Below are 25,594 nucleotides of genomic sequence, written 5' to 3'. Positions count from 1 at the left end.
TAAAGAAAGCACAGCACGAACAGCCATAATAACACGTTAATGGGAAATTATTATTATTATTATTATTATTATTATTATTATTATTATTATTATTATTATTATTGGACACCACAACACACTAACGTGCGAAATACGACAATAAATTTCTACATCACTATGCATCGAACCCAGGACCTTTAAAGTGAGGCAAGGGGGCACTTTCTGACTTTCGGGTACGATCATGACATGAAGACATTTATTGAAATTATTATTAAAAAGGACCACACATTCACACCAAACAAGCACAAAAGACTATTAATCTGCAAAGTAAACTACCAAAGAATAGCGAGTCTTTTTGTGATAAAGAAAAGAAAATATCAAATACATTAAGATAAGCATCAGCAAAACAGATAAACAAAAGATAACGCCTGTAGGTTTTCATTTATTCAGTCGTTACTGGGAAAGAAGAAATGGTATTTGAAAAAATGAACACAAGCCTGGGTATATATCTCTGCCAAGTGAAAGAAAGACAGTCGCTCACCAGGCAAAACAAAGGCACGTGAAAGCCTGAGTACTGGTTGAGCTAATCGTGATTGGCGGAAGAATATGCTGTTCTCATCCACCAAAGGTTACACTTCGAAGACATCGGCCCGTCAGAAGATAGAGGGTCCCTTGATGCCAGATAACGGATATTTACTGTATTTACTTCAACTTAAATAAAGAAAAAACTTATAGTTGCAGAACCGGCTGAAGAGAAGCAAACATTCGAAAAGTGTACAGAACAGAATATCACAATAACATGAGATTGACGATCAAGAAATGTTAGTAAAACAACTGAGATAACAGCTGGATGTAACCGCCAGACTTGAAACTGCTACGGTACAGTTAAACAAAAATATCATGAAACTTTTTACCTACGAGGGCGAATAACAGATGCAACTGGATGGCAGTAAAAATAAAAAAATAAAAAAATAATCTGACGGAAGAAAATAAAAAGACGAGCACTTACGAGTACCGTTAGGGTGGATTAGGGAAGGGTGAAGCGCTTACTGGAAGACCAGACTACAAAAACGAGATAATGTCATTCTGGATATACTCGAAGTTTCTTGTAACGTGTTAAGTAAATTTTACTAAGTAATTACATCTTTAAAATGTACTAAATAAAGCATGTTCTCACCAGCATTTGACATTTGCATATATCTAAATAAAATTTGTATTTCGTGCGGGAACTATCAAAACAGCCGACTGTGTATTTCGTGAGCCATCATCTTAACAGAACCTTAGTCTAACAGGAAACGGGTGAAGGAAAGAAAACAGATCCGAGTCAGGAAAAAGAAAAGAGTACAGAAGTCGACGACAATATATTATGAAGTTTTCAAAGTTAGGGAGAATAGATTCAAAGTTTTCTAGGTCACTGAGAAAAGTTTATGAAGTTTTCTAAGAGACTTTTCCCACACTCTACCAATTTCCTAGAAATTCGAACCCCACCACTTTAGTTTCAGAAAATGAATTTCTTTACCTTATGTATAACCGTTATCCTGCAAATACGGGTTTTTACTGCGTCTGGGACTTTGGACAGAACGCAGAACACTTCGAGAAGGTAACTTCGGACTAACGATACGCAACTTATCAAAGTATTACGCAACATTGTGCTGCTGTTCTTGGCAAAGTAGGAAGGCTGGATCCCGTTACTTCTTAAAACATGAGGATTGTGTCACACTAGGCTAACTGCAAAGTAGAAATATTGGGTCCCAGTAATTTAAAAAGCAACAGAATTGGATCCCACGACTTCGAAAAGCAAGAAAATTAGGTTCCAGTGCTTCGCAAAGCAGAAGATTTGGTTGCAAAGGTTCATGATGGAAAAACTGGATAGGAAAAATTAAAATTTCACAGTAAATACTTCAGTTCTAAACATATTCAAGACGGGTTAAGTCGACAGCCGATTTTTTTTTTTTTTTTTTTAATCTTAATCTCAAGCTTACAGGATCGAACCCTTACGGTACTTTCATCCGTGTTTACTTTGCTGAGATAGCAGAGATTCACTTACCCGGATGCATTAATGGAGAACGTCACTAAAAAAAAAAAAAAAAAAAAAAAAAAATTATACCGCTAAAAGAAAAAGCAAGACACACGATCTTGAGCCTTTACGAGGCATCGGTAATTAGCGAGATTCATTTCCTGTTGGGTTTCTCTCTCTCTCTCTCTCTTTCTCTCTCATGACTTTGAGTACAGTTAGTCATTATCGGTGCGAAACTTTCTTTGACCTGCCGGAAAGGGAAGTTGCAAGAGAGGATGTTGCATTAGGAGTGGATGTAAGCCCCGTCTGGATCCTTTGCCCCGTTAAGCTGGGGTCAGGTCTCCTATGTCGAGTTTCTCTACTGTGACAGATTCACCCGAAGTCTTCATGTGACAGAGAGAGAGAGAGAGAGAGAGAGAGAGAGAGAGAGAGAGAGAGAGAGAGAGAGAGAGAGAGAGAGATACATGCTTGCTTCAAACCCGCAAAAGTCATTAGGACGTCATTAAAGTAGCTGAAACAGAATAAAAAATAAGCGAAAAGTTTTATATACATATATATATAAAATATATATAAATATATATATATATATATATATATATATATATATATATATATATATATATATATATATATATATGTATACATAAAGGGCAAAGGCCTACTGTATGCCATGGAGTAGCCGATTACACTGTGTGCTTATAACTCGAAGCATAATGGATGCAAGATCAAATCGGCTTGATGGCTCTCATTTATTTGGCATTTACATTAACTGTCATACATATCATGTGAAAAATATATTTTCAATATAAGTATGCATATGCATGTATATATATGATTATATATATATATATATATATATATATATATATATATATATATATATATATATATATATACTATATATATATATATATATATATATATATATATATATATATATATATATATATATATACACACACACAAGGTGTGTCTACTAAATAACGAGGCTGATCAGATAATTCACCTTTATTTATAAGCATTAGAAATTTAATGCCTGTCCCCTTCTATATCAGTACTTAAAGGGACACGTTTTGGGTCTGTTGATGCTGTAAAGAAGAAAAGGGCGGATGTGTTGAAACAGTTGACAGAAATTAATTTCCTCCTCCTTGCCTTCGACCAGAGGAAAAGAAGACTGCAGCAATGTACTAGTGTAAATGGGGAGTATACTGAAGGGGACAAGCATTTAATTTGTAATACATATAAATACAGGTCAGTTATTTAATCAGTCTCGTTATTTAATAGACTCACCTCATGTGTGTACATACACACACACACACACACACACACACACACACACACACACACACACATATATATATATATATATATATATATATATATATATATATATATATATATATATATATATATATATATATGTAATCAACGGATAGGTTTGCTTAAAAAGCAAATGGGGTGTTACAGACTAAATACACACAAAACAAAGCCATACAACACCTTCTAAAAACATAACAAACATCTCACGTCTCGAACTCTCGACCTACCCGCGCAACAACTTCTCGCTGCTGGGAAGAAAGGGCGTTGGGTCGGGTATGATACATGAAACATACGCTACCGGGGTCTAAGCGATGTCAGGCAGGGCAGCCGATCGAGACTACAGGTCTACCCCAAAGCCAAATCAAAAGTCCTTCAAAAAGAAGGCATCGTGCTTACCCCATACAAAAATGGGAAAAAGCACGTTAAAAAAAGAAGAAGATATATATATATATATATATATATATATATATATATATATATATATATATATATATATATATATATATATATATATATATATATAATGAGTATATATATATGTGTGTGTAATTCTAATAGCCACAATGCCCCTCTTAACTTCTCAATTCTTCATGAAGAATTCGAGAAGTTAGGAAACATTATTAAGAATTACATATGTGTCTATTAAAAGTGACCAGTAGATTCTACATATATATATATATAAGTGATATATATATATATATATAGATTCTATATATGTATATACATATATATATATATATATATACATATATATATATATATATATATATATATATATATATATATATATATACACACACACATGAACGGAAGAAGCTTATGATATAGTAGAGGCAAACAATGTGGAGGGTGTTGGAATACATTAAATATAAGATGATGAGAGTATTTAAATATTTTATGTTAGACGTAAAGCAAAGCTAAGAACAAGACGACAAAAAGGCGACTGGTTTTTGTAAAAATGGATCTAAGGCAAGATCCATTGCAATTTAATACCTTTATGGGGTGAGTGATTTGAGAAGTCAGAGAATGGACATTAGACGTGAGATCAAAGATGTGGGATAAGAAAACGCGTTGTGACTGCAGTGTGGAATGGTTGATGTTTGTTTACATAACATTATCAAGTAGGAAAAGTATAGAGTAATTGCAGCCACCTGTGAAAGTGTTAGCAAGAGGAGACGATTGAGAGTAAATGTGAGCAAGAGTGAAGTTATGAAGGTAAAAGGAAACCAAGATGAAGGTAAAATAGATAGAAAAATGAGGCTGGATTCATCTAGGTATATAGGAGATAAAGTAACAGATGATGGTAGCATGAGAGATGAAGCAATTCACAGAATAAGTGAAGCAAAGTGGTTAGGAGGGAATAGGCAAAAGGTCTGGGAAATACTTAATTACTTATTTTAAGGAACCCAAGGTTCGAATGCATGAAAAAACTATTAAATCAGATCTCTTTTATGAAAATGAAGTGCGAACGGAAAAAATATGTTGCAAGTGTTAGGGTGTTACTTCCAGAATATATGTGGCACACTCAGAATATAAATGTTATGAGATGGGGAAAACTCGGATGCGCCAAGGGTGAAATCTTGGGCCAGAGTAATTTCAGAAAGACTTTTCATGTGGAGAGAAATGGGGGCGATTAGTTGGTGAAGAAAGCGCATAACTGGTAGAAGGTGCTGGCTAGATGGAATGGAAGAGGTACTAGAAAGGAAAGGTCTTCATATCAAAGACGCGTAAGACTGCATGCAAGATAGAGGTCAATGGTGCTGTATATGTAAGGGTGTTCAATGCACTCTTGAACCTTGTGTGTCAGTGTATAGAGAGGCTAATGCTTGCAAAAGTTTTTTTTCTGCACTGGAGTTTATCTAAGATTCAGAAAGCAAAGTATGAAGGTAGTAATGGTAATTTTCTTGATTTTTTCTAGAGTAAATTCCTTGTTACGGAATACATTTAAATGTTGGAAAAAAAAATCGACATACTTGCCTTTTTTCTGAATCGTCATTTCACAATTACAGTGAATATAAACAGGTAGTTCAGTACACTTCATCTTCACTAAAGACGAAATATAGGTTACTATCCACAACTAACAACTGAAGCAAGGGCCTTTTTTCCTTACCTTCATCCTCAAACAAAGCCACAAGGCAATCATCATCAAGGGGGTCAAATGTCTTCCCGAGATCTACAGCAAAATAAACTGGGGAATCGGACATGTTTCACACTATTCCACAACAAAATGTCTACCTGGTCAGCCGCGCTCATATGACCTTTGGAATTTCTTAAAACCTTCCACAACAAAAAGTGTCATTGCATAACCATAATCGTTTGACATTTAAAATTTCTCACGCGAGATAATTAATAAACCAAAACCAGCTCACTCTTATTTTTCATAAAGCAATGCTCTTTATTCCTCTTTAATAATCTTCAACTACGAATATAACTATCTCCAAATGTAACTACTATTACCAAGAACGTGCGATCAAGCGATAGTATTCACAAGCAAAGCTTCCACACCGACATGATTCAATGTGACTGAAGTGTACACTGGCTATCAAAACACTGAAACCCTACAGGTCGAACTCGTACCTGTACAAAGGGACTTTACTGGGGAATCTGCGTAGGGGAAAAACTAGCAGGACTAAATAGCAGGATAAGAGACAACTACTTCAATCGACTACAGAGCTGTGAGGTTTTCAGTGCTTAATTGCAAAGGTTTTATTGGCTGAAGTGGAATATCGTTGCACCTAAACTATGAGTCATTTGACTGCTGGCATACTGAGATTCTGACTACCGGTATTAAATTATAACAAAAAAATTCCGACACCTGAACTTCAAAGATTTTGAGTACTCAGTTATAAAGATTCTGGCAGCTGAATTACAAGGATCGTAGGCTGCTGAATTTTTAAGAATCTGCTGATAAAAATCTTCTGCTACATTAATAAAATACCGACAGATGCATTACAAAAATTAGGGCTGATAAAATATTAACTTTTTGGCAAATGATGTACACAATGCTGACTGATGAATTATTACATTTTGACGGCTGAACTACAATGACATTTTGGCAACTGAATTTTGACCATTTTGATAGCTGGACTGCAAAGGCAGATTTTAGATACTGAATCATAATGATTTTTACAAGTGAACTACAAAGATTTTCAGATTTTAGATACTGATTCATAATGATTTTTACAAGTGAACGACAAAGAATATCAGATTTTAGATACTGAATCATAATGATTTTTACAAGTGAACTACAAAGATTTTAGTTACTAAATTACAGATAAACTATATATATTTTAGCTGCTGCATTACCAGGTTTCTGACAGACTGCACAACAAAGATTTTGACAGACGAACTACTAAGATTTGAGCTAATTACCGGTAAAAATTTGAGAGATGAAGTAATAAGACTTTAGCTGGTGAATTAAATGACAGCTGAAATATAGTTTTGACTGCTGATTCAACAAAGATTTTGACAGCTAAACTCAAAGATATTAAATTTGAATCACAGAGACTTTTTCTTAATGAGTTATGTAGATTACAACAAAAGAGATCCAAAGAAGTTAACAGTTAGATCGCAGAGATTTTTTCCCGTTGCATTATGTAGATAACGAAAAAAGAAATACAATCTTGACTACATACGTATGAGAGTTTTTAACGCTAAATAAAAAAGTTTTATGAATTTTCAATGGCGAACACAAGGAATGCTTTGAAACGATGGATTTCACAGCTGAGTCGTAAAGAATATCAGTGTTAAGCTATATTTCACTGCTAAATCAAGATAAATTACGAGGTAAAATATACGGAAATTCATTGCCGAATTGTTCGCGTACTAACTAAACAGGTCACTGAAGTAGAGAATTGCACATAAATACAGATTAGCCTATCCGCAGCTGAATTATTAGAAAAACTATTTCCAAATATATATATAAAAAACTCTCAATCAAGGAAGCTAACTTTCGGAGATTTTTTGTATCTGAATTACATAAATTATAACCGATTAATCGCAACTTTACAATACAAATCGATTTATGAAAACAAAGTATCTCATCGTTTCAAACAGGTTCCATCAAAATGCAGAATAATTAGCATGAGTCTTTTCGAAATATCAATCTAAATTCTTTCATAAGTGAGAGTTTCTCTCTCTCTCTCTCTCTCTCTCTCTCACTTTGAAAACAGACTAACTAACAGGCGACCTAAACCTGTCATTTTCCCTTCCGAATAACGATTATTCGTAAGCAAATGAAACCCCACAACTCACCACCAGCCAACCTTTTCATGATAAGAATTTTGCGCTTGGAAGGCTTCCCCTGGAGATTATACGAGATTGCCCGACGCAATTTCTTTGTTGTTAACGAATAACAAAAAACCAAAAACCTAATGGATTTCATAACGCTCACAGAGGGAGAATTCCTCTTAACACCTTTTAGGTCGCCTCTTGCCACATTAACTCTGCGGATAAAAAGGTAATCCTTCACACATTTATTCTGTGAATATAGGTTATCGTTCCCACATTTATTCTGTGAATACAAGTTATCGTTCCCACATTTACTATTCTGTGAATGTAGGTTATGGTTCCCACATTTACTATTCTGTGAATACAGGTTATCGTTCCCACATTTATTCAGTGAATATAGGTTATCGTTCCCACATTTACTATTCTGTGAATATAGGTTATCGTTCCCACATTTATTGTGAATATAGGTTATCGTTCCCACATTTACTATTCTGTGAATATAGGTTATGGTTCCCACAATTACTATTCTGTGAATATAGGTTATCGTTCCCACATTTACTATTCTGTGAATATAGGTTATCGTTCCCACATTTACTATTCTGTGAATATGTTATCGTTCCCACATTTACTATTCTGTGAATACAGGTTATCGTTCCCACATTTATTCTGTGAATATAAGTTATCGTTCCCACATTTACTATTCTGTGAATATAAGTTATGGTTCCAAAACTTACTATTCTGTGAATATAGGTTATCGTTCCCACTTTTATTCTGTGAATATAGGTTATCGTTCCCACTTTTATTCTGTGAATATAGGTTATCGTTCCCACTTTTATTTTGTGAATATAGGTTATCGTTCCCACTTTTATTCTGTGAATATAGGTTATCGTTCCCACTTTTATTCTGTGAATATAGGTTATCGTTCCCACTTTTATTCTGTGAATATAGGTTATCGTTCCCACTTTTATTCTGTGAATATAGGTTATCGTTCCCACATTTATTCTGTGGACAGGCCTGACAAGTAATAATCGGGTTACACAATTCAGAGAATAATGTATCGTTTAATTCAATACCGGAGTCAATGACCATTGCTGTCACGAAGCCAGATAAGGAAAAAGGAATCAATAAACCAATCAACGATTTAGACTATTACATCTCCATATACAGCTCTTCTTCTTACGATCTTACAGACTTGAAATATTTCTTTTCTAATAAGGGAGGTTTACTGCCTGTTTCGTGCTTAGGAACGGAATATAAAATTTAGGCCAAAGGCCAAGAGCTGTGGCTATGAGGTCATTCAGCGCTGAAAGGGGAATTGACGGTAATAAGGTTTTATAAGTGTAACAAGTAAACCTTGCAGTTGCACCATGAAAAAATTGTTAGGAGGTGGAAAGTAAGATGGCCGAAAAAGTATATGAACGGAAGTATAGTAAAAGGAATGAAAGGGGTTGCATCTAAAAGCCAAAGTGACGCTGCAAAGAACCTTAAGTAATGCCAACAGTGCACCATGTGAGGTGTACTGACGGTACTATCCGCCCCCCTCCGGTCTTTCGTGGTTAGGCCCCTTTGCCTTTCTTCATTTTTTGTCCTTTTTCTTGTTTTCTTCGCACCCGCATAGTATATAAATTCACATTCCCAGAAATGTCGGAAACTCACAGCAAAAACTACATCAATCACAAAACAACGACCCTACAGAAACTTAGTCAGGCCCTTAGAAACAAGGGGCCAAAGATGGTTTTATGAATGCCCTTCAGGAAGCCATCCCTACTACAGCTAACCAAAGGTACCCGGGTCATCCATAGCAAGAACTACAACAAAAAACAAGTAAAAAATTCGCCGAAGTTTCTTCGGCGCAATCTAGTTTTCTGCAGTGTATAATGTTGTATGAGCCGCGACCCATGAAGCTTTCAGCCACGGCCCGGTTGTGGTCTGTCCTATAGGGTGCCAGAAGCACGATCATGGCTAAATTTAACCTTGAATAAAAATAAAAACTACTGAGGCTAGAGGGCTGCAATTTGGTATGTTTGATGAGTGGAGGGTGGATGATCAACATACCAATTTGCAGGCCTCTAGCCTCAGTAGTTTTTAAGATCTGAGGGCGGACAGAAACAGTGCGACCGGACATGTAAAGCCATCTCTATAGTTTTCTTTTACAGCAAACTAATACAGAACCATTTTAATAGCCGAAACTAAAAGCTTCTCCAACCAAAAACCGACTTTAAATATTCAGCAAGAGTCGGATCACGTTCTCAACTCCAGTAAGAGGAGGAATACGAAAGCGAACCGGGTCCAGACAGTCCCAAAATGCCAGACACACCGCGCCCCTCGAGGGACATGAGGGCTTTCACCAAAGGCCAAGCAACATCCCTTCTTAAGTCCTTGAGGCACCGCCCAAAGCAAACCACGAACGGCCGGCAACGATAATCTGACATCTGTATATACGCTTCAAATATATATATACATATATATATTATATATACAAATGTATATATACATATATATATATATATATATATATATATATATATATATATATATATATATATATATATATATATATATATATATATATATATATATAAAGATATGCTAAAAATGTAAAAACACGTACAGTAAAGAGTGTATTCATATAAATAACACAGTAAAGTACTGAAAAGCATTAATTTCGGGCATTATCTCCACCCTTTTACGATAAATAAAGGATTATTTTTTGTAAAGGAGTGGAAATACTACCCAGCAGATAACGTTCATTCGTTCTTCCTTTTCCTTTATATATATATATATATATATATATATATATATATATATATATATATATATATATATATATATGAGAGAGAGAGAGAGAGAGAGAGAGAGAGAGAGAGAGAGAGAGAGAGAGAGAGAGAGAGAGAGATTCATAACTAAGCCATTTTACCGTTTCAAAATATTCATGACCACATTCCTATTTTAGCAGGGGAAGGATGATGCGATAAGTAGAAAAAACTTTTAGAACACTAATACATCCAAAATAATACCCATAAATAAACAAACGCCCCTACACAAACAGCGTCATCCATCTCTTACCTTGCGCAGGAAATCTCGCTTCCTGGATATCAGGGCACTTCAATTCCTTTTCCTCTTAATTTATCGAGCACTCTCTATGTCTTCCTTCCTACCACCAATTCCGAATCATATCCCTCACTAAACTATCGACCTCCTCTCTCTCTCTCTCTCCAGATGACTATATCATCTCGAAACTTTCTGATCCGACTTTTACCTACTCTTACCTTTTTAACACTTCTATTGATCCAACTTCCCATCTTTCCAATTCTTCTTACTCCACATTTACATGAAAACATTTTTATCTTCTAATTGTACTTGCATTTAACATCCACATCTCACATTCACAAAGGAAAGCGAGCTCACCAGTTCCTTCTTCCTCTCCATCTTTGGCTCACGCACACACCCTAAGGGAGCTCTATATCACAATTTAGTAAACTAATCCTCTACCGTAGAATGTTCAGTATTTCCTAACGGAATGCAATCGCGTTTTGCTGGGCGATTTAATTCAGGCATTTATCCCTTTCTGCAACACTGACTAGCATAACGCACAGATTTATTGAAATTATGTTTTAGTACATTTGATAGGCCGGACAGTGGGAGCTTCGTAAATTACTCGTTCAAGTATTTGAAGATAACAGAAAGAAAAACTTTACTCTTAGCAAGGGGGAATATACAAATTAGCAACCGAAATAAAATATAATTTTCGCTCGACTTAGAATGTTTTTTGTATTGATAATATTTAAACACAGTTCAGAGACAATAACAATCCTGACATTGCACTAGAACTGTAGCAATAATATTAATAATAAGATTATAACCATAAAATAGAAAAATAACAGCAACAACAGAGATAAATATTAAATGCTTCTGAGAAGCATAAAAAAAAACTAAATTCAGCCACGAGGCCTGGTTGGCATAAAATATTTGCTTTAACTTTTTCCTAACTTCACCAAACATCACGAGATAGTAAGTTTCACATAATTTGAGAATTTTAAAACCATTAAAACCCTATCATAAACACCCAATCAAATATTTCATCTCAAGTTATTTTGATTTGCCTTGCACAAGAAGAAAATAATTGACATCTATTCTATTTATTGACTCTTTATGGCCATACGTGACAACAAATAAGCAAACAGATAAGTAATTTAATAAAAAAAATTCAAGCAATAAGACAAGCGCGGCAGAACTACTCTTCCCCTCCCTCAGTTGCTGAAAGGTATCCCTTCCTCCCCTCCCACCGGGCAACTGGCTCCATTCGACCCTATCCAAATAGCCAAGCTGCCTTCGTGTTTAACCTTTCTTACCACTTTTTTCTCAAAATTTTCGGGCCTGGGGTACATAAGAGCAATAGTATGCCCGTCCCAGTGGCCTCGTGTATTAAAATTAAAATGAGACAGGCAGAGGAGCCCTACAGCACTTACCTTCCAAGGGCGTGTGTCCTGTGAGCACGGGTTCCTTAGAGACGGGATGCAGCCACGTGGTCAGTCGTGCCTCCTCACTGCAACACACAAACATGTCCAAAGTGTCAATAGAATAACCTCATACACACATTTCACCTTAGATTATTTAAAGGGGGAGTATTCTTTTTTTTTTCTATTTTAATACAGACTGCTCAAGCCTCTTTGGGGGAGGGTCACTAGCAAATATCTTTGGGCTTTTCTCTTCTTTTATTTTAGGTCTTTATAAGTAACCTTTACTTAAGGAAAGTTATTTTTTTAAAATAAAAATGCGTTCAACATCTTCAATCCTCTTCCTTACAGAGGAATGTATAACAACAACGTTGAAGAAAAGTTTACTGTTTATCGATATGCGAGCTGTCACCTGGAATAAACAATATTCATTTATGAAAGGGAAACAGACAACTTTCAACGAATGGTAACGACAATCTTAAGTTTTAGTTTAATTTTACTTCAAATAAATTACAACTGAAAAGAAATAAAACAAAGTATAACATTGAAATTTCAGAAAACAATGAGAAAAGAAAGGAAATGAAAGTCAATAGTTTAATAACACAACAGGATTTATGTGAGTAACTAAGGGAAACAAATATTAAAATACAGTACAATAAGCGAAATAAAGAACAATAAGTCGACAACATCTACTAACAACATCCAGTTAGCGCCTGATTAGCAGATCCTAAAACCTATCAACATTACAAATTTGCGAAGTGAATTAAACCTATTGCTGCAACCTATATCTCTGAACACACAACACGGCTCCTGTACACAACGACTCATCGTCATTAATACCTGTATGTCACTGGAGCGACTCTAGCTACAGATACCATTATCAACTGCTAAGGTAACGTAACGTAACGGCACCTAGACACTCTCAGTGACGCGGAGGGAATCGCACCGTGCGTACCAAGCAGTGTTCGTGCAACACACCTGTCAGATGTCCACTGATGAGCCGAAGGAGGGGGATTCTTAAGGTAGGTGCCGGGACAGTCAATGTTGCCAGATACCAAAGGATTGCCTCACTCCTAGTAGCGTTCGGTTTACCCGGCGCTTGTTCTTACTACTTCATTTCAAGAATACTTATTTGCCATTAAGATACACGTAGCAGTTACATATTCTTTAATAAACAATAGCCTCGTAAAAACCACGGAAATGACACAACTCAAGTCTGTGTCAAATGAATGAATCTACTGTAATGGTGCCAGGCGTATTATCAAAACAGACGATCTAATCCTTCAAAGGTCAATATATAATTAAATAAAAGAAAAAAAAATTCACTTTAGTACACATTTCATATTAAACAAACAAAAAAATAATGCCAGTAACCTGTAAATCAATGTTGCGTTCCCTAACGCCATGCAGGTGAGCAAATCAATGAAGTTGGCAACACTGGCGAAGGAGACGCCGGGATCCCTTTCCCCTCGGAGAGATGGATGGAGCGCCGCATAAACCGGTCTTTTTTACACTGAACTTCTGAAACTTCTCCCGCCGATTTGGGTTAGTGAAAATTATCAAATTCACAATCCTATAAAAAAAAGCTTGACCTCGCGGGTATTTGATAAAAACAGCCACTAGCGAAACATTCTTTTCCCAACTGTCAGAACAGACAATGGAATTTGGCAACTAACTCAACAGGAAATATCCTTCGCAACGAGGCTAATCTCGTAGAAAATGCTCCCAGCAAGAATGGAAGAGTGGTCCTTAGATGCCATCTCTCAGTTATCTTAAACAGTGATTTTAAAAAACCTACAGCCAATCCTGGGTCTATTGCATATTATCCTACTCACATGACCTATCATCCTTTCCTCTACGCACGCCCAACAAGAGGGCTGGCCATCCCAGGCAGCGTTACCAACTAACGGGGTTTGCACTGTTTAGTTTTCATATTAACAATCAAGCCCTGCTATATCACAGATGTCTCATATTTCATATATATAAGCTTTATGCTCTACTTAGATACAACGTACAAAAATGGTCTACTTTATATTGTTTTTCACTTTTTTCCGAGAATGAAAAATACGAAACTCAAGAGGCATGATAACATTTGATTTGTAAATGGTGAGTTATGGTTTTAATATTAGATGCTTTGTAACCGATAGTATTATTCCCAAGAAATGTGGAGTTTACAGAGGAAACATGTTCTCCCTAGGCCTTACGGCAAATAAAACTTTTCCACCCCCATATGATGAGAGAAATAAAACTAATAGCATTCTCGCAATTCTGCGCGGTGCTAACATCAACAAATAGCCTCACACACCAAGACTCTTGTTGCAAATATTCATAACATAATTCCAAGTACCTAAGGATATATAAATGAAAGCCACCAGCTTCGCCTTTTTCCCATGACCTTCCATTTTCCAGCAAGTTCCTTTGGGATGAGTTTACGAGTCCCACGCCCTGCTCCACTGATGTTCATGTACTGGCAGCGTCTCGCATTTTTCTGGTGGCCAACCATCCAACCACTGACCAGACAAATACATCACTGCCTAACTCACACACACACATACAATATAAATATACACACACACACACACACACACATATATATATATATATATATATATATATATATATATACATACATACACATGACTACATATATACAAGTTTCTCTTACATATGCTGTTTGCATAATGTAAGAAATACGACAGCTTGTGGGTTGAAAAACAAATGTGTTACAGTGTGTTTATAAAACAATTTTTATTGAATAAAAAATGAGATGAAAAAATACGAATACCAGCGAAAAGTAGTGGGCACCACTTCTTCGGTATTCAACAGATCTTGTTCCGTAGCCAGTTGCCCTGGATCTATATAGATCCCTCCCTACCTAATTTTTTTTCTACATCCATTAGTAAATTTCCAAACCTCACACACACACACACACACACACACACACACACACACATATACATATATATATATACACACGTATGTATGTATGTATGTATGTATAAGCAAAGCAGAGTTTGGTACAACATGTGAGGTTTGGAAATTTACTGATATATAAACAAAAAATTATGCAGGAGGGATCTATATAGATGGTGGGCAACTGATTACGGAAAAAATCTGTTGAATACCCAGAAGAATTGTCCATTGCTTTTCACTGGTACTTGTATTTTTTATTTCATTTTTTATTCAATAAAATTATTTAAAAAATACACTGTAACATACTTGTTTTCCAACCCACAAGCAATCGCGTTTCTTATATAGCCTAGCGAACGGCTGGCTACAGCAAATTGGCCGCTATTCACTGGGCTACGACTAGCTGGCTATAGCCAATAGTCCTAGATCCTAAAACCATACTCTTCTAAAAACAAGTAAAAAAATGAGCCGAAGTTTCTTTGGCATAATCGAGTTTTCTGTACAGCCGCTACAGCGTGTAATCAAGGCCACCGAAAACAGATCTACCTTTCGGTGGTCTCGGTATAATGCTCTATGAGCCGCGGCCCATGAAACTTTAACCACGGCCTGATGGTGGCCTATCCTATATCGTTGCCGGAAGCACGTTTGTGGCTAACTTTAACCTTTAATCAAATAAAAACTATTGAGGAGGCTAGAGGGCTGCAATTTGGTATGTTTGATGACTGGAGAGTGGATGATCAACATAGCAATTTGCAGCCCTCTAGCCTCAGTAATTTTTAAGATGAGGGCGGACAGGAAAAGTGCTGACGGACAGACAAAGCCGGCACAATACTTTTCTTTTACAGACAACTAAAAAGTATTTGTATATAACCTTGTATTAAATATAAAAAATATAGTTCGGAGATTAAGCCATTATTCTATCAATAGATGAAAAATTATCCAACGCAGCCGTTGATTAATTTCGGGTCCCTTAAGGCAGTCTCGGCAGTCAAGGTGGCCAACCTTCTCATTAAAGAACAATGGACCATTGTGGTCTGGCAGACATAACCGGAAGACAAGATTCTCCCATAAGGCATCTCTATAAGGTATCCAGCCCCCTAGAAAATTAACAACGCAGACAGCTGTATATAAAAAACATTGAAAATAATTCCTACCATGTAGCTATTAGGTTTAATCTAAATTTCATTACATATATATAAAAGGTTAGGCACATAATACCGCCAACATCATGCCATTTCCTCTAACACAGGGTGGCCTCCGAGAATAAAAGAAACGTCACTGCCACTTTAAAACTGACAGCCGAATCGAGAATTGTCCCTTTTCACAGAAAAATTCAACTTTTACCTCCTTCATCCACCTACAAGGAGGGATTTTCACCTGTGTCGAACACCCTTACAGACGCTACCTTGGAATTATACTCTCACTTATTCTACTGTTCTTCAATTTCTCCACACGATCAAACCATTTCAAACAACTGATCTATCTTTTCATCTAAGCACACCTTTTTGCTGCTTCAACCTTTGTACACATTCTCAAATTTCATTCTTTTTCACTCTATATATATATATATATATATATATATATATATATATATATATATATATATATATATATATATATATATAGTATATATATATATATATATATATATATATATATATATATATATATATATATATATATATATATATATATATATATATATATATATATATATATATATATATATATATATATATATATATATATATATATATATATATATATAGTATATATATATATATATATATATATATATATATACAGTATATATATATATATATATATATATGTATACATATATATTATATGTATGTATACAGTATAATTTCCTAATGTTTTAATGTTATTTTGAACTTATTTCACTATCATACATTTATAAGCGTTTGTATGTTTTAACAAGCAAGGACTAAAACTGGTTTATCTAAAGCAATGCATACTAGGCTATCTGATACAAGGAGACCTTGGTCAGAATATTTTTTCTATTTCTCACATTTGAATCAGAGGAATAACTAATAAGAAATCGACCATTAACAGATAATTTTCATTACATGGCAACATGATTATGATCTTAGTTTCTGACACTGTATATATTTTCAATATTTCATCCACAATTTTGCTGGAAAACAATAAATAATATTTTTTGTATTAGGCTTAGGCTACTATAATAAGGAGGTTCAGACATACACCAACGGACAATTAGTAATCATTTATCAATATTATGTTCGATAACATTTACGATAAATAGCAGTAGATAAATATGTGTAGAACTCTTTCGAAAGGATAAAAGATTATGTTTACGGCAGCAAAAGGTTCTGCTAGTTTGACAACGTAAGCAATACCAGGCGTTTTTGCTGACAGAAAGATGATCTATTACTAAACGTTGTATAGATTAAAAAAAAAAAACTGGAACAAACCTTCTTTTTAAATAATGAATATAAACATAACAGGTTCGAACTCCTTTGGATACTCGAGTTAATTTTCTATTAAGCAGATTGAAATTAAAACCAAAGCATTAAAGACATACAAAAGCTCACGGGAAAGAAAGAGTTGTAGCTTTTAATGTTAAGTTTTTGTTCCCGGGTGAAAAAACCGCTTATGACAGAAAAAGGCAAAAAGAACAAAAATATATATATATATATATATATATATATATATATATATATATATATATATATATATATATATGTGTGTGTGTGTGTGTATGTATATAACTGCAACAAGGCGTCAATTACAGAAAAAAATAAGAATTACATGTTAACCTAAAGATTTTTATTCCTGTCACTTAAGTTTTGGTGGTTTCATTCATAAAATTCCCTCCAGTAATAACACACCTTTACAAATTTTCCTTCACCTTTTTCGACAGTTTTTCAAATTTGCAATCATTCATGCCCATAATAGGATACTTTTTCATACATGCCTAAGTGAACCATTTTTCACTGAAAATAACACTTGGTTCTTCACTGTCCACTAAGCACAACGCTGAACGGCAAAGTCCTAAACATATTTAAAAGTAATGGTGTGGGTGTTTATTCAAGGTTAGCTTTAAAGAAATGCATGAGAATTAAATAAATATTTTATCAAAGATTATATCCCGACAACAAGCTGATCAGTCAAAAATTATTAAAGACGTTGCAACCGAAATTAATCTTCCTTGCATCGCTGCAGACGCATCTGTTGCATTTTCCTCTCCCGCACATGCAGCAGGAAAACAGCAGCCCCCTTTCCCCATTTCCTTGCTGCAGGCTTGCAGACGTTGCTGCAGTAGTTAATGAGATTTCCATCAAGCAACACGGGCGTTTGAGGAATGAGGCGGCTGGCTGGTTGCTCCGAAATGATGGAATAACTTAAAAGGGCACCAGACGTTTTACTGTTTAGTGAATTTGCTTATATCGGTTGAGCATTAAAAGCTTAAATAAAATTAATAAGGCTCTTCACGAGTTCCCATCGATTTTAATCAGCGGTATTCAGAGGGCCTAGTATGTGAACTTGATTAGGGGGATTTGAGTTACGCAATCGATAAAAGAAAAAAAAATACGTTCATTAACTTAAAGGGTATGTCGTCAGAGCAAAATACATGACGAAAACCACCTTCGTATTCATTCAATGAACTAAGTTATGGAACCAGGATGAGCAGCGAAAGAAAGAAAAAAAAAATCCGTCAAATCGCACACAAAAACATTAATCTTACCACCAGCAAATAGGCCTAGACCTATTATGCCTAACCCATACAGGAAACTTCGATACGGAATAATGTATATAAAAAAATCGTATTAGGCCAAACAAGCAATCAGTCACTTAACTTCGAATCCCAAGTCAAATTATTTTATACTTATTACTCAACAGAATAATATTCTTGGTATATTTTTCGCAACCACTAGCTAATTCATTAAATCTATTTTTTCTCGCCAACTGCCGCTTCATAATACGACTTTAACGTTCCGGTTTAAAGAAACAAATCTGCCTTTCTACACTTCGTTCTAAAATATAAAATCTTAAAGATGGCAATTACTGTAACTGTCAATCTATAGATGGTACATTAGGGTTTCTTGTTAATAGGCTAAATGTACCAGTCGGAGCACTGGTTCGTTTGGGTGTGCTCCAAATGTTGTTTTCTTGCTATTGTGTGATAAATTTGCCTTGCACCAGCCAGTAATGCATGTTTATACATTAGTTTATGTAGGCTACTGCTGTGATTACCAAGATTCCTTTGCCGTATAAGGGAAATTTCCAATTACATCACACTCCGAAGCAAAAGAACAACATAAATAATGAAGGGTCCTCTTTGTATGACGTTACGTGGATACTTCATTTTGTCATACTTCCCATGGATATCGACCCTATTCCGTAGCGGCCTTAAGCCCAAGTCACGTGACCTGTAACGAACGGAATGACAGAAAAAAAAATAACTCTTAGACATGTAACACCTGTGAAGGATGTTGGTGGTTGGTTTGGAGTAAACCGGCCTCGTGCCAACACGGTTCCTTGCCCAAAAGTACGGTGTTAATACATGTGGCCTGGTATGGATCCCTGGACTTCTCATTACCGGCCAGAGCATGACGTTAGACGTCCTTGTATCTAAAATAAAGTCTATTCAACGAAGCTAATTCAGAAAAACCTAACCTACCTGAACTCAAAACTTAGGCCTACTCATAACCACCGGCATCATTTACCGAGCAACAAGGTATTATTAAAGCGAGAATATACATAAAATAACCAACTGCTTACTTAATGAAGAAGATTCGTCCATCTCGCGTCACAGCAAAATTCCAAGGGTGCGGCAAACCCTCCAGGAGGAGCTCAGAGGCCATAGTCTTGAAAAACCCCGCCCTTTAAGTACACTTGCTTCTCTACCACTTAGCGCACTTTACATTACGAACACTTCCAACTTTTTCTCTAATCACAATGTAGAAAAATCAGTATCTCACGAAACTGATTAAGAAAGGTTGTCAACTTCCTTTCTCACATCGGTTTTCTCTTTTTTTTCAGGGAATTATGAATAGGCCTATAATAGCCTAAGTTTCTGCTGAGATTTTTTTTTTTTTTACACCAGAAGTATAACTCCGAAGTACAACCACTTTAATTCCCCATCTTTCCACTTCGGATCCCCTGCCCAAGACAACACACTCCATTCAAATATTTCTAAAAAAAAATACAAAACTATCACCATTCTGCCACTGGCATCCCAGCATCACTTCCTACTCACAACACTGGCAAACAGCCTTATGGGGGAAACACTCGAGCCTCACTTCGGGAAAAACAAGACTCTCCTCATGTACCTTATTTACGAGTCCCCCGCTAAGCATGTACACCGAGTAAATCGAAGAGGCCATAGCAGTGGACCTCATAGTACGCCTCCTCCACCCCCTCCTCTCAGCCTTGCCCAAACATGCCCTTCTCCTCCTCCTCCAGTGGCGCCTCCGCCTTGGTCTTTACCTGGACATTACTGATCACTGAACCATTCCATGACGCTGACCACTTTCCATTTCCTCTAAGCACAAACACTTCGCCTCCCACGGAACACCATGATTTCACTCAACGCATAAGCACATAAAAACACTTCATGTGCAACAGGTTATGCACCAACCGAACCCCACGCTACTATGACGACCAGCCACCAGGACCAGGTCTAGGTACACCAAAACGTGTGAGCTTCGAACCTAGATGTTTGGCAAAAAAGGTCTCGGGTGGGGTACGATAACTTCCAGTTTTTGAGAATTAAAACCCAATTAAAAATCCTCCTACGTCTTGTGTTAAAGTTACCATGTGATGTCTCCGCCTTTGTTCATGAGTCCTTTGACGGTGCTAATTTACACAAAGCATTTTCAAAAACTCTGCGAAAATTATTTGTTATGGAAATTGTAAGTGAAATGTGGTATATGGGTGATAATCAACCGATGTTCGGTTCGGCCAACTGCACGTTGTCAATTCAAATGCACCCTGCCCTCAGCACACTAACTTATTGCGTTTTGAAATGTAACAAATTACAGCAACACGCAGTTGTCAGGATAATGATCAAACTTATTACTAAAAAGACCAATTGGCAACTATATCTCGTGGGAGGGGCTGAGGTTGTGCCCCGGGCACAGCGCGGGTGAAACGGTGGTGGAGGGAAGGGATACCTGAGCATCCCCCGCAAATAACTTGAAATGATAATCTATCAAATACAACAGAGGATATGAGTCAATATAACTTATTAAATGGGGAAATTTTTAATAGAAAAGTGGCGAGAAACTCCTCATATTGGAAACAAGTGGTCAGTGCCTAGCAAGAGAGAGAGAGAGAGAAATTCCAGGCAAAGAAATCCTCCCACTGGGAGTTGCGCTTCCATCTCTCACGAATCCCTACCCCCCTCCCCATGGAGATCCCACCCCCATATGATTCAACCGCTTTAGTGGGAAACAGCCGCTAGCTCGTTCACTGGGCAGGTGTTTATCAGCTTTTAACAGGTGTGGCGTTATTGATCAACTTCATTCAAATATCTAAATGAGTTCAGCTTGCAATAATCAACGGACGAATTCCTGTGTTGTGAACTGCTATCAACGAAAAACTCGTTTATTTCAAGCCAGAGTTCCCTCAATTTATCTGAAGTCTTGGTAAATCAAGTTTCTTCTTTTCCTATGAGCGTAACTTTAGTAATAATGAATGTCCATCTGCTAGAATAGAGAATGCTTAGTATATTTTCATCAACACAGAACATACGATATGAACACCCACAGAACAAAGAACTGAATTCCAAATCAAAGACCTACCGTAGGGAGGAACAACCTACTACCATCAAGGTCTCATGGGTCTGGGAAAGGGTATTGGTCATTAAACCTCCGTGGTATCGGATACTCTTTTGGTAGACCCCAAGGACCTTGGCTGGCGAATACTACTATACTCTTTAGGACAAGCGAAGGGCAAAAAATGTCCAGCTTTAATCCAGGATCAGCATTACGACTAATCTCATATATTACGTCATAGATGCCGAAAACTTTTAATCGTTGGTCATATCTTACCTATACCCAGATATTTAATATCCACCCCGCGACCCGGCCACACCCTCTCTCTCTCTCTCTCTCTCTCTCTCTCTGGCCACAAAACACTTAACCACTGAGAACCGAAAGTTGCTTAAAAAAAACGACATCGATAGGCCTAAGAAGCACTGACTATTTTTTTTATATATGGGACACATTGTGATAACATAATCAAGCTTTATTTCATACATGGAATTAAAACGATCTTCTATGTAAGTTTTTGGAAGGCCTACGAATATTGTTTTGAATCACATACTCATTTACGTAAGTTTAATTTTTTTAAATGCAGTAAAAACCGGTTTTCTGTTCTGACATCAAATCACTATTGCAGTAATAACTTTCAGCACGCGTATGAATTGTTACAAGGTAAAATTAAAAATATCACGTAGGTTGATAACCGTGCTTTAAAACACATCGTCAGGACTTCATAATCTGGTGCACAAGATGATAAAGGGAAATATAATAGAAGTTATACAAATCATCATGAAATAATGAGGTGAACACTAACAATGAAGTGGTAGCACTTGAAACAAGTAGCGTTGCACATTGTAAGAACACGTGCAACTGTAATCTTCATCCTACTATCAACAGGTATTATTGTAAGTCCGCTTAATAGGTGCTGAACTTGAAAGCCTTCATTTTCGTGTAATAGAGACTTCAAGCACTTTTTCTCTATCTTCTTTATACGTTTGTAGTTTTCTGACTAGAAATGAATCAGTGAAAGACAAGACTTATGTATATTAATCTATGTATATTAAATTTGTTTTGCTTTTGGAAAATATCATTGAAAATTTCGTTGTTATTTCATCTTTGAAACACATAAGCAAAACTAGGTTGCTCGAGAGTCGAGATAATAAAGATTAACCTAAAAGCATGTCAACAAGACTTATTGAGAGATTTTGGTGTCAACTTTCCCAGTAAAACTACTGTGGCTTGACTGTGACGTCATGAGTAACGCATGCTGCTTGTGCATTGGTTGACCTGTTGTATTTTTAAATCAGTTTTTGTCTTTTATTTTCTATGGTTTACTTATTTCATCTGTAAGCAAGAATGACCATAAAGGAAAGAAGTAGTGGGGAGCTAGCGTCATTTCTGTAACTGATAGACTATGGGTTAACGGTTTCTGGCATTTGAATTTGGCGAGAACGCTCTTTATACAATTGGGCCTGTACAATAAGTCCAACAAGCAATTGTCAAATTAAATATACGCAACTTTAGACTTGTTTCAAAAGAGCGTGTATGTTTGGTAATAATTATTATTTTGTGAAGCGAAGGAGATATTAGGCAAGGAAGACATATCCTGGAAGGTCGAGTGTGTGCTAGACAGTAGGTTTATGAAAAGATCATACTATGGAGGTTTTCTGCACAGATGGTTAATCCACAATTCGACAGTTAAAATATGAATGTGACGGTGACCATTTTTTTAGCCACATCCTGTTAGAAGAAACCTATTTGCACGCAAATAGTTGTGAAAGAGTATAATAACGATTATTATTATTACTGCTGTATTATTATTCAATAAGTTTGTATGTAAATAAAAGAATGCACATAAATGCAGTACGCAAAACACAACGAAGCAAAATATCAATATACTGATAAAAACTTAATAGAACAGATTACAAGATCACAAACGATTGTTTGATTCTAAATGAGCTGGCTTGGCAGAAATTCCCGATAACAGATCTTTTTCTCCCCTGGTCTCTGTTGATAGGGCCGAGTCCAGAGGGTCCATATAGGGCCATTCGTTCACTTAAATACATCATTGTCACTTAAGGACCCGTGTCTATATAAACCAACCAACGGTTTTTTTTTTTTTACTGGACTATAGTTCTTCATTAAGGGTATTAATATACGTATCATTTTGGACCCCGTCCAGAAGTACCTAGATAGAAACTTCAAGAGCAGTCTGGGAAAGTTTCAGATCTACAATTTCTGGACAAAGCCGAAGAACATTGCTACCCCGTAAGAGACTAGTGCTGTCTGTGCTCCTCAAGCGGTGCATTGTAGGCATTACTTAAGGTTCTTTACGGCATTCCCTCGGCCCCTAGCTGCAACCCTTTTCATTCTTTTTACTATACATCCGTTCATATTCTCTTTCTTCCAAATACTTTCCGCCCTCTCCTAACTATTGTTTTATAAGTTTTCCTTCTGTTACACCTATTAACTCTCAATAGGTCCCAGCGCTTCTCCTTGGGCCTAAATTTTATATTTCCATTCCAATGGACATTAGTATCTAAACCCATTGGCAACTGTCTACAGTAGGAATGTTTGGGTTATAACACATTGATCATCTGGCTCAGTCTGTAATAATTAGACAGTAACATTTTGGACACTGTTTTTGAAAACACTAAGGCAAACTTAAAACATAAGCACTGTCCAGGAACGCTTAGATTGACATTTTTTTGACACTAGTATTTTATATTACATAGTCGCGACCAAGATTACTGCAGGTTAGTATTTAATATTTAAAGCGAATTGAGAAAAATCATGTGAAGTGTCAATGAATTATAAAAATTTATTTCCTAGTAAACAGGTTAGAAACGTACAACATTTTTGGGTTTCCCCTGCAACACACAGAAAATGGTTCTTCAATTGTCATGGTAAACTATAACATCAACAGTTAACTTAAAAACCTAAAAGCAAAGAGAACAATATTGTTGAGAAAACTATGGCATGTCACCATTATACATAATATCGAAGTCATCTATTTCTCTTTTAATTTGCCGTGAGAAAAAAAAAACGCCATTAATTACTGTTGGAAGCAGGATAACGAGCAATGATTTACAGGCCGGATTTGAATACAAAATTGACTCATATGATCACCGTCGTCGCGTTGGAATCTTACTACAGTCATGCATGAAATTATTCTAACGATAATTGCTTGTTATCCGGGCAAAGGCGAAAATGAAATTGAGAATTAGTGCTTCATAAGGAACAAAGGTCTTTGGAGGCTCTTCGCAAAAATAACCATTCCTCATTCCATTAATAACTTATTTTCTTATTCCACAACTTTGAACATACAAACATGAAACTGCCATTGTAGTGTAGGATATATTTTTCACATAATCCCTTTTAAACCATATTTGTTATTGTACCATCTGCCTATTGTGACACAAAAATTGCTACTATCTACAATAATAAAATCCGAGTGGATCTGATCTTGTTTGTCTCCCCCGGGTGGCAGTAAGGGAGACATGACACAGCCACCCACCCACTAGAAACTGGTTTGTCCTCCCCGGGTGGAGCTGGGTAGGTAGGGGAACGAGAGGGTAGGGGAGACATCCTCCTCCTGCAAACCTGTTTGTCCACCCTGGGTGGGGGCGAGGTAGGTAAGGGATCGGGAGGGTAGGGGAGACATCCACCCTCCTCCTGCTAACCTGTTTGTCCGCCCTGGGTGGGGCTGGGTAGGTAGGGGAACTGGAGGGTAGGGGAGACATCCACCCTCCTCCCGCAAACCTGTTGGTCTGCCCTGGGTGGGGATGGGGTAGGTAGGGGACCTGGAAGGTGGGGGAGACATCCACCCTCCTCCCGCAAACCTGTTTGTCCGCCATGGGTGGGGGCGGGGTAGGTAGGGGAACTGAAAGGTGGGGGAGACATCCACCCTCCTCCTGCAAACCTGTTTG

General features: G+C 36.5%; 1 protein-coding gene across 2 annotated transcripts in view; it reads right to left on the bottom strand.

Annotated features, from left to right (window-relative positions):
- Nucleotides 1-20,592, bottom strand: part of LOC136825466 (uncharacterized) — a 603,159-nt gene extending 582,567 nt beyond the window's left edge. Inside the window, exons 1-2 of one of the 2 annotated variants that reach the window (XM_067081958.1) lie at nt 19,681-20,592; nt 12,016-12,092 (exon numbers count right to left, since the gene is read on the bottom strand). In XM_067081958.1, coding sequence (XP_066938059.1) covers nt 12,016-12,092; nt 19,681-19,763 — 160 coding nt within the window. In that variant the 5' untranslated portion in view covers nt 19,764-20,592. Of the gene's footprint in view, nt 1-12,015; nt 12,093-12,843; nt 12,995-19,680 lie in introns of those variants that run through there. The other variant, XM_067081959.1, reaches the window with a different exon arrangement.
- Nucleotides 20,593-25,594: the final 5,002 nt, after the last annotated feature.

Source organism: Macrobrachium rosenbergii, chromosome 37, assembly GCF_040412425.1.
Source record: "Macrobrachium rosenbergii isolate ZJJX-2024 chromosome 37, ASM4041242v1, whole genome shotgun sequence".
Lineage (NCBI taxonomy): Eukaryota > Metazoa > Arthropoda > Malacostraca > Decapoda > Palaemonidae > Macrobrachium > Macrobrachium rosenbergii.
Note: the sequence above shows the minus strand (reverse complement) of the source record. Positions and strands in the feature narration are given on the sequence as shown.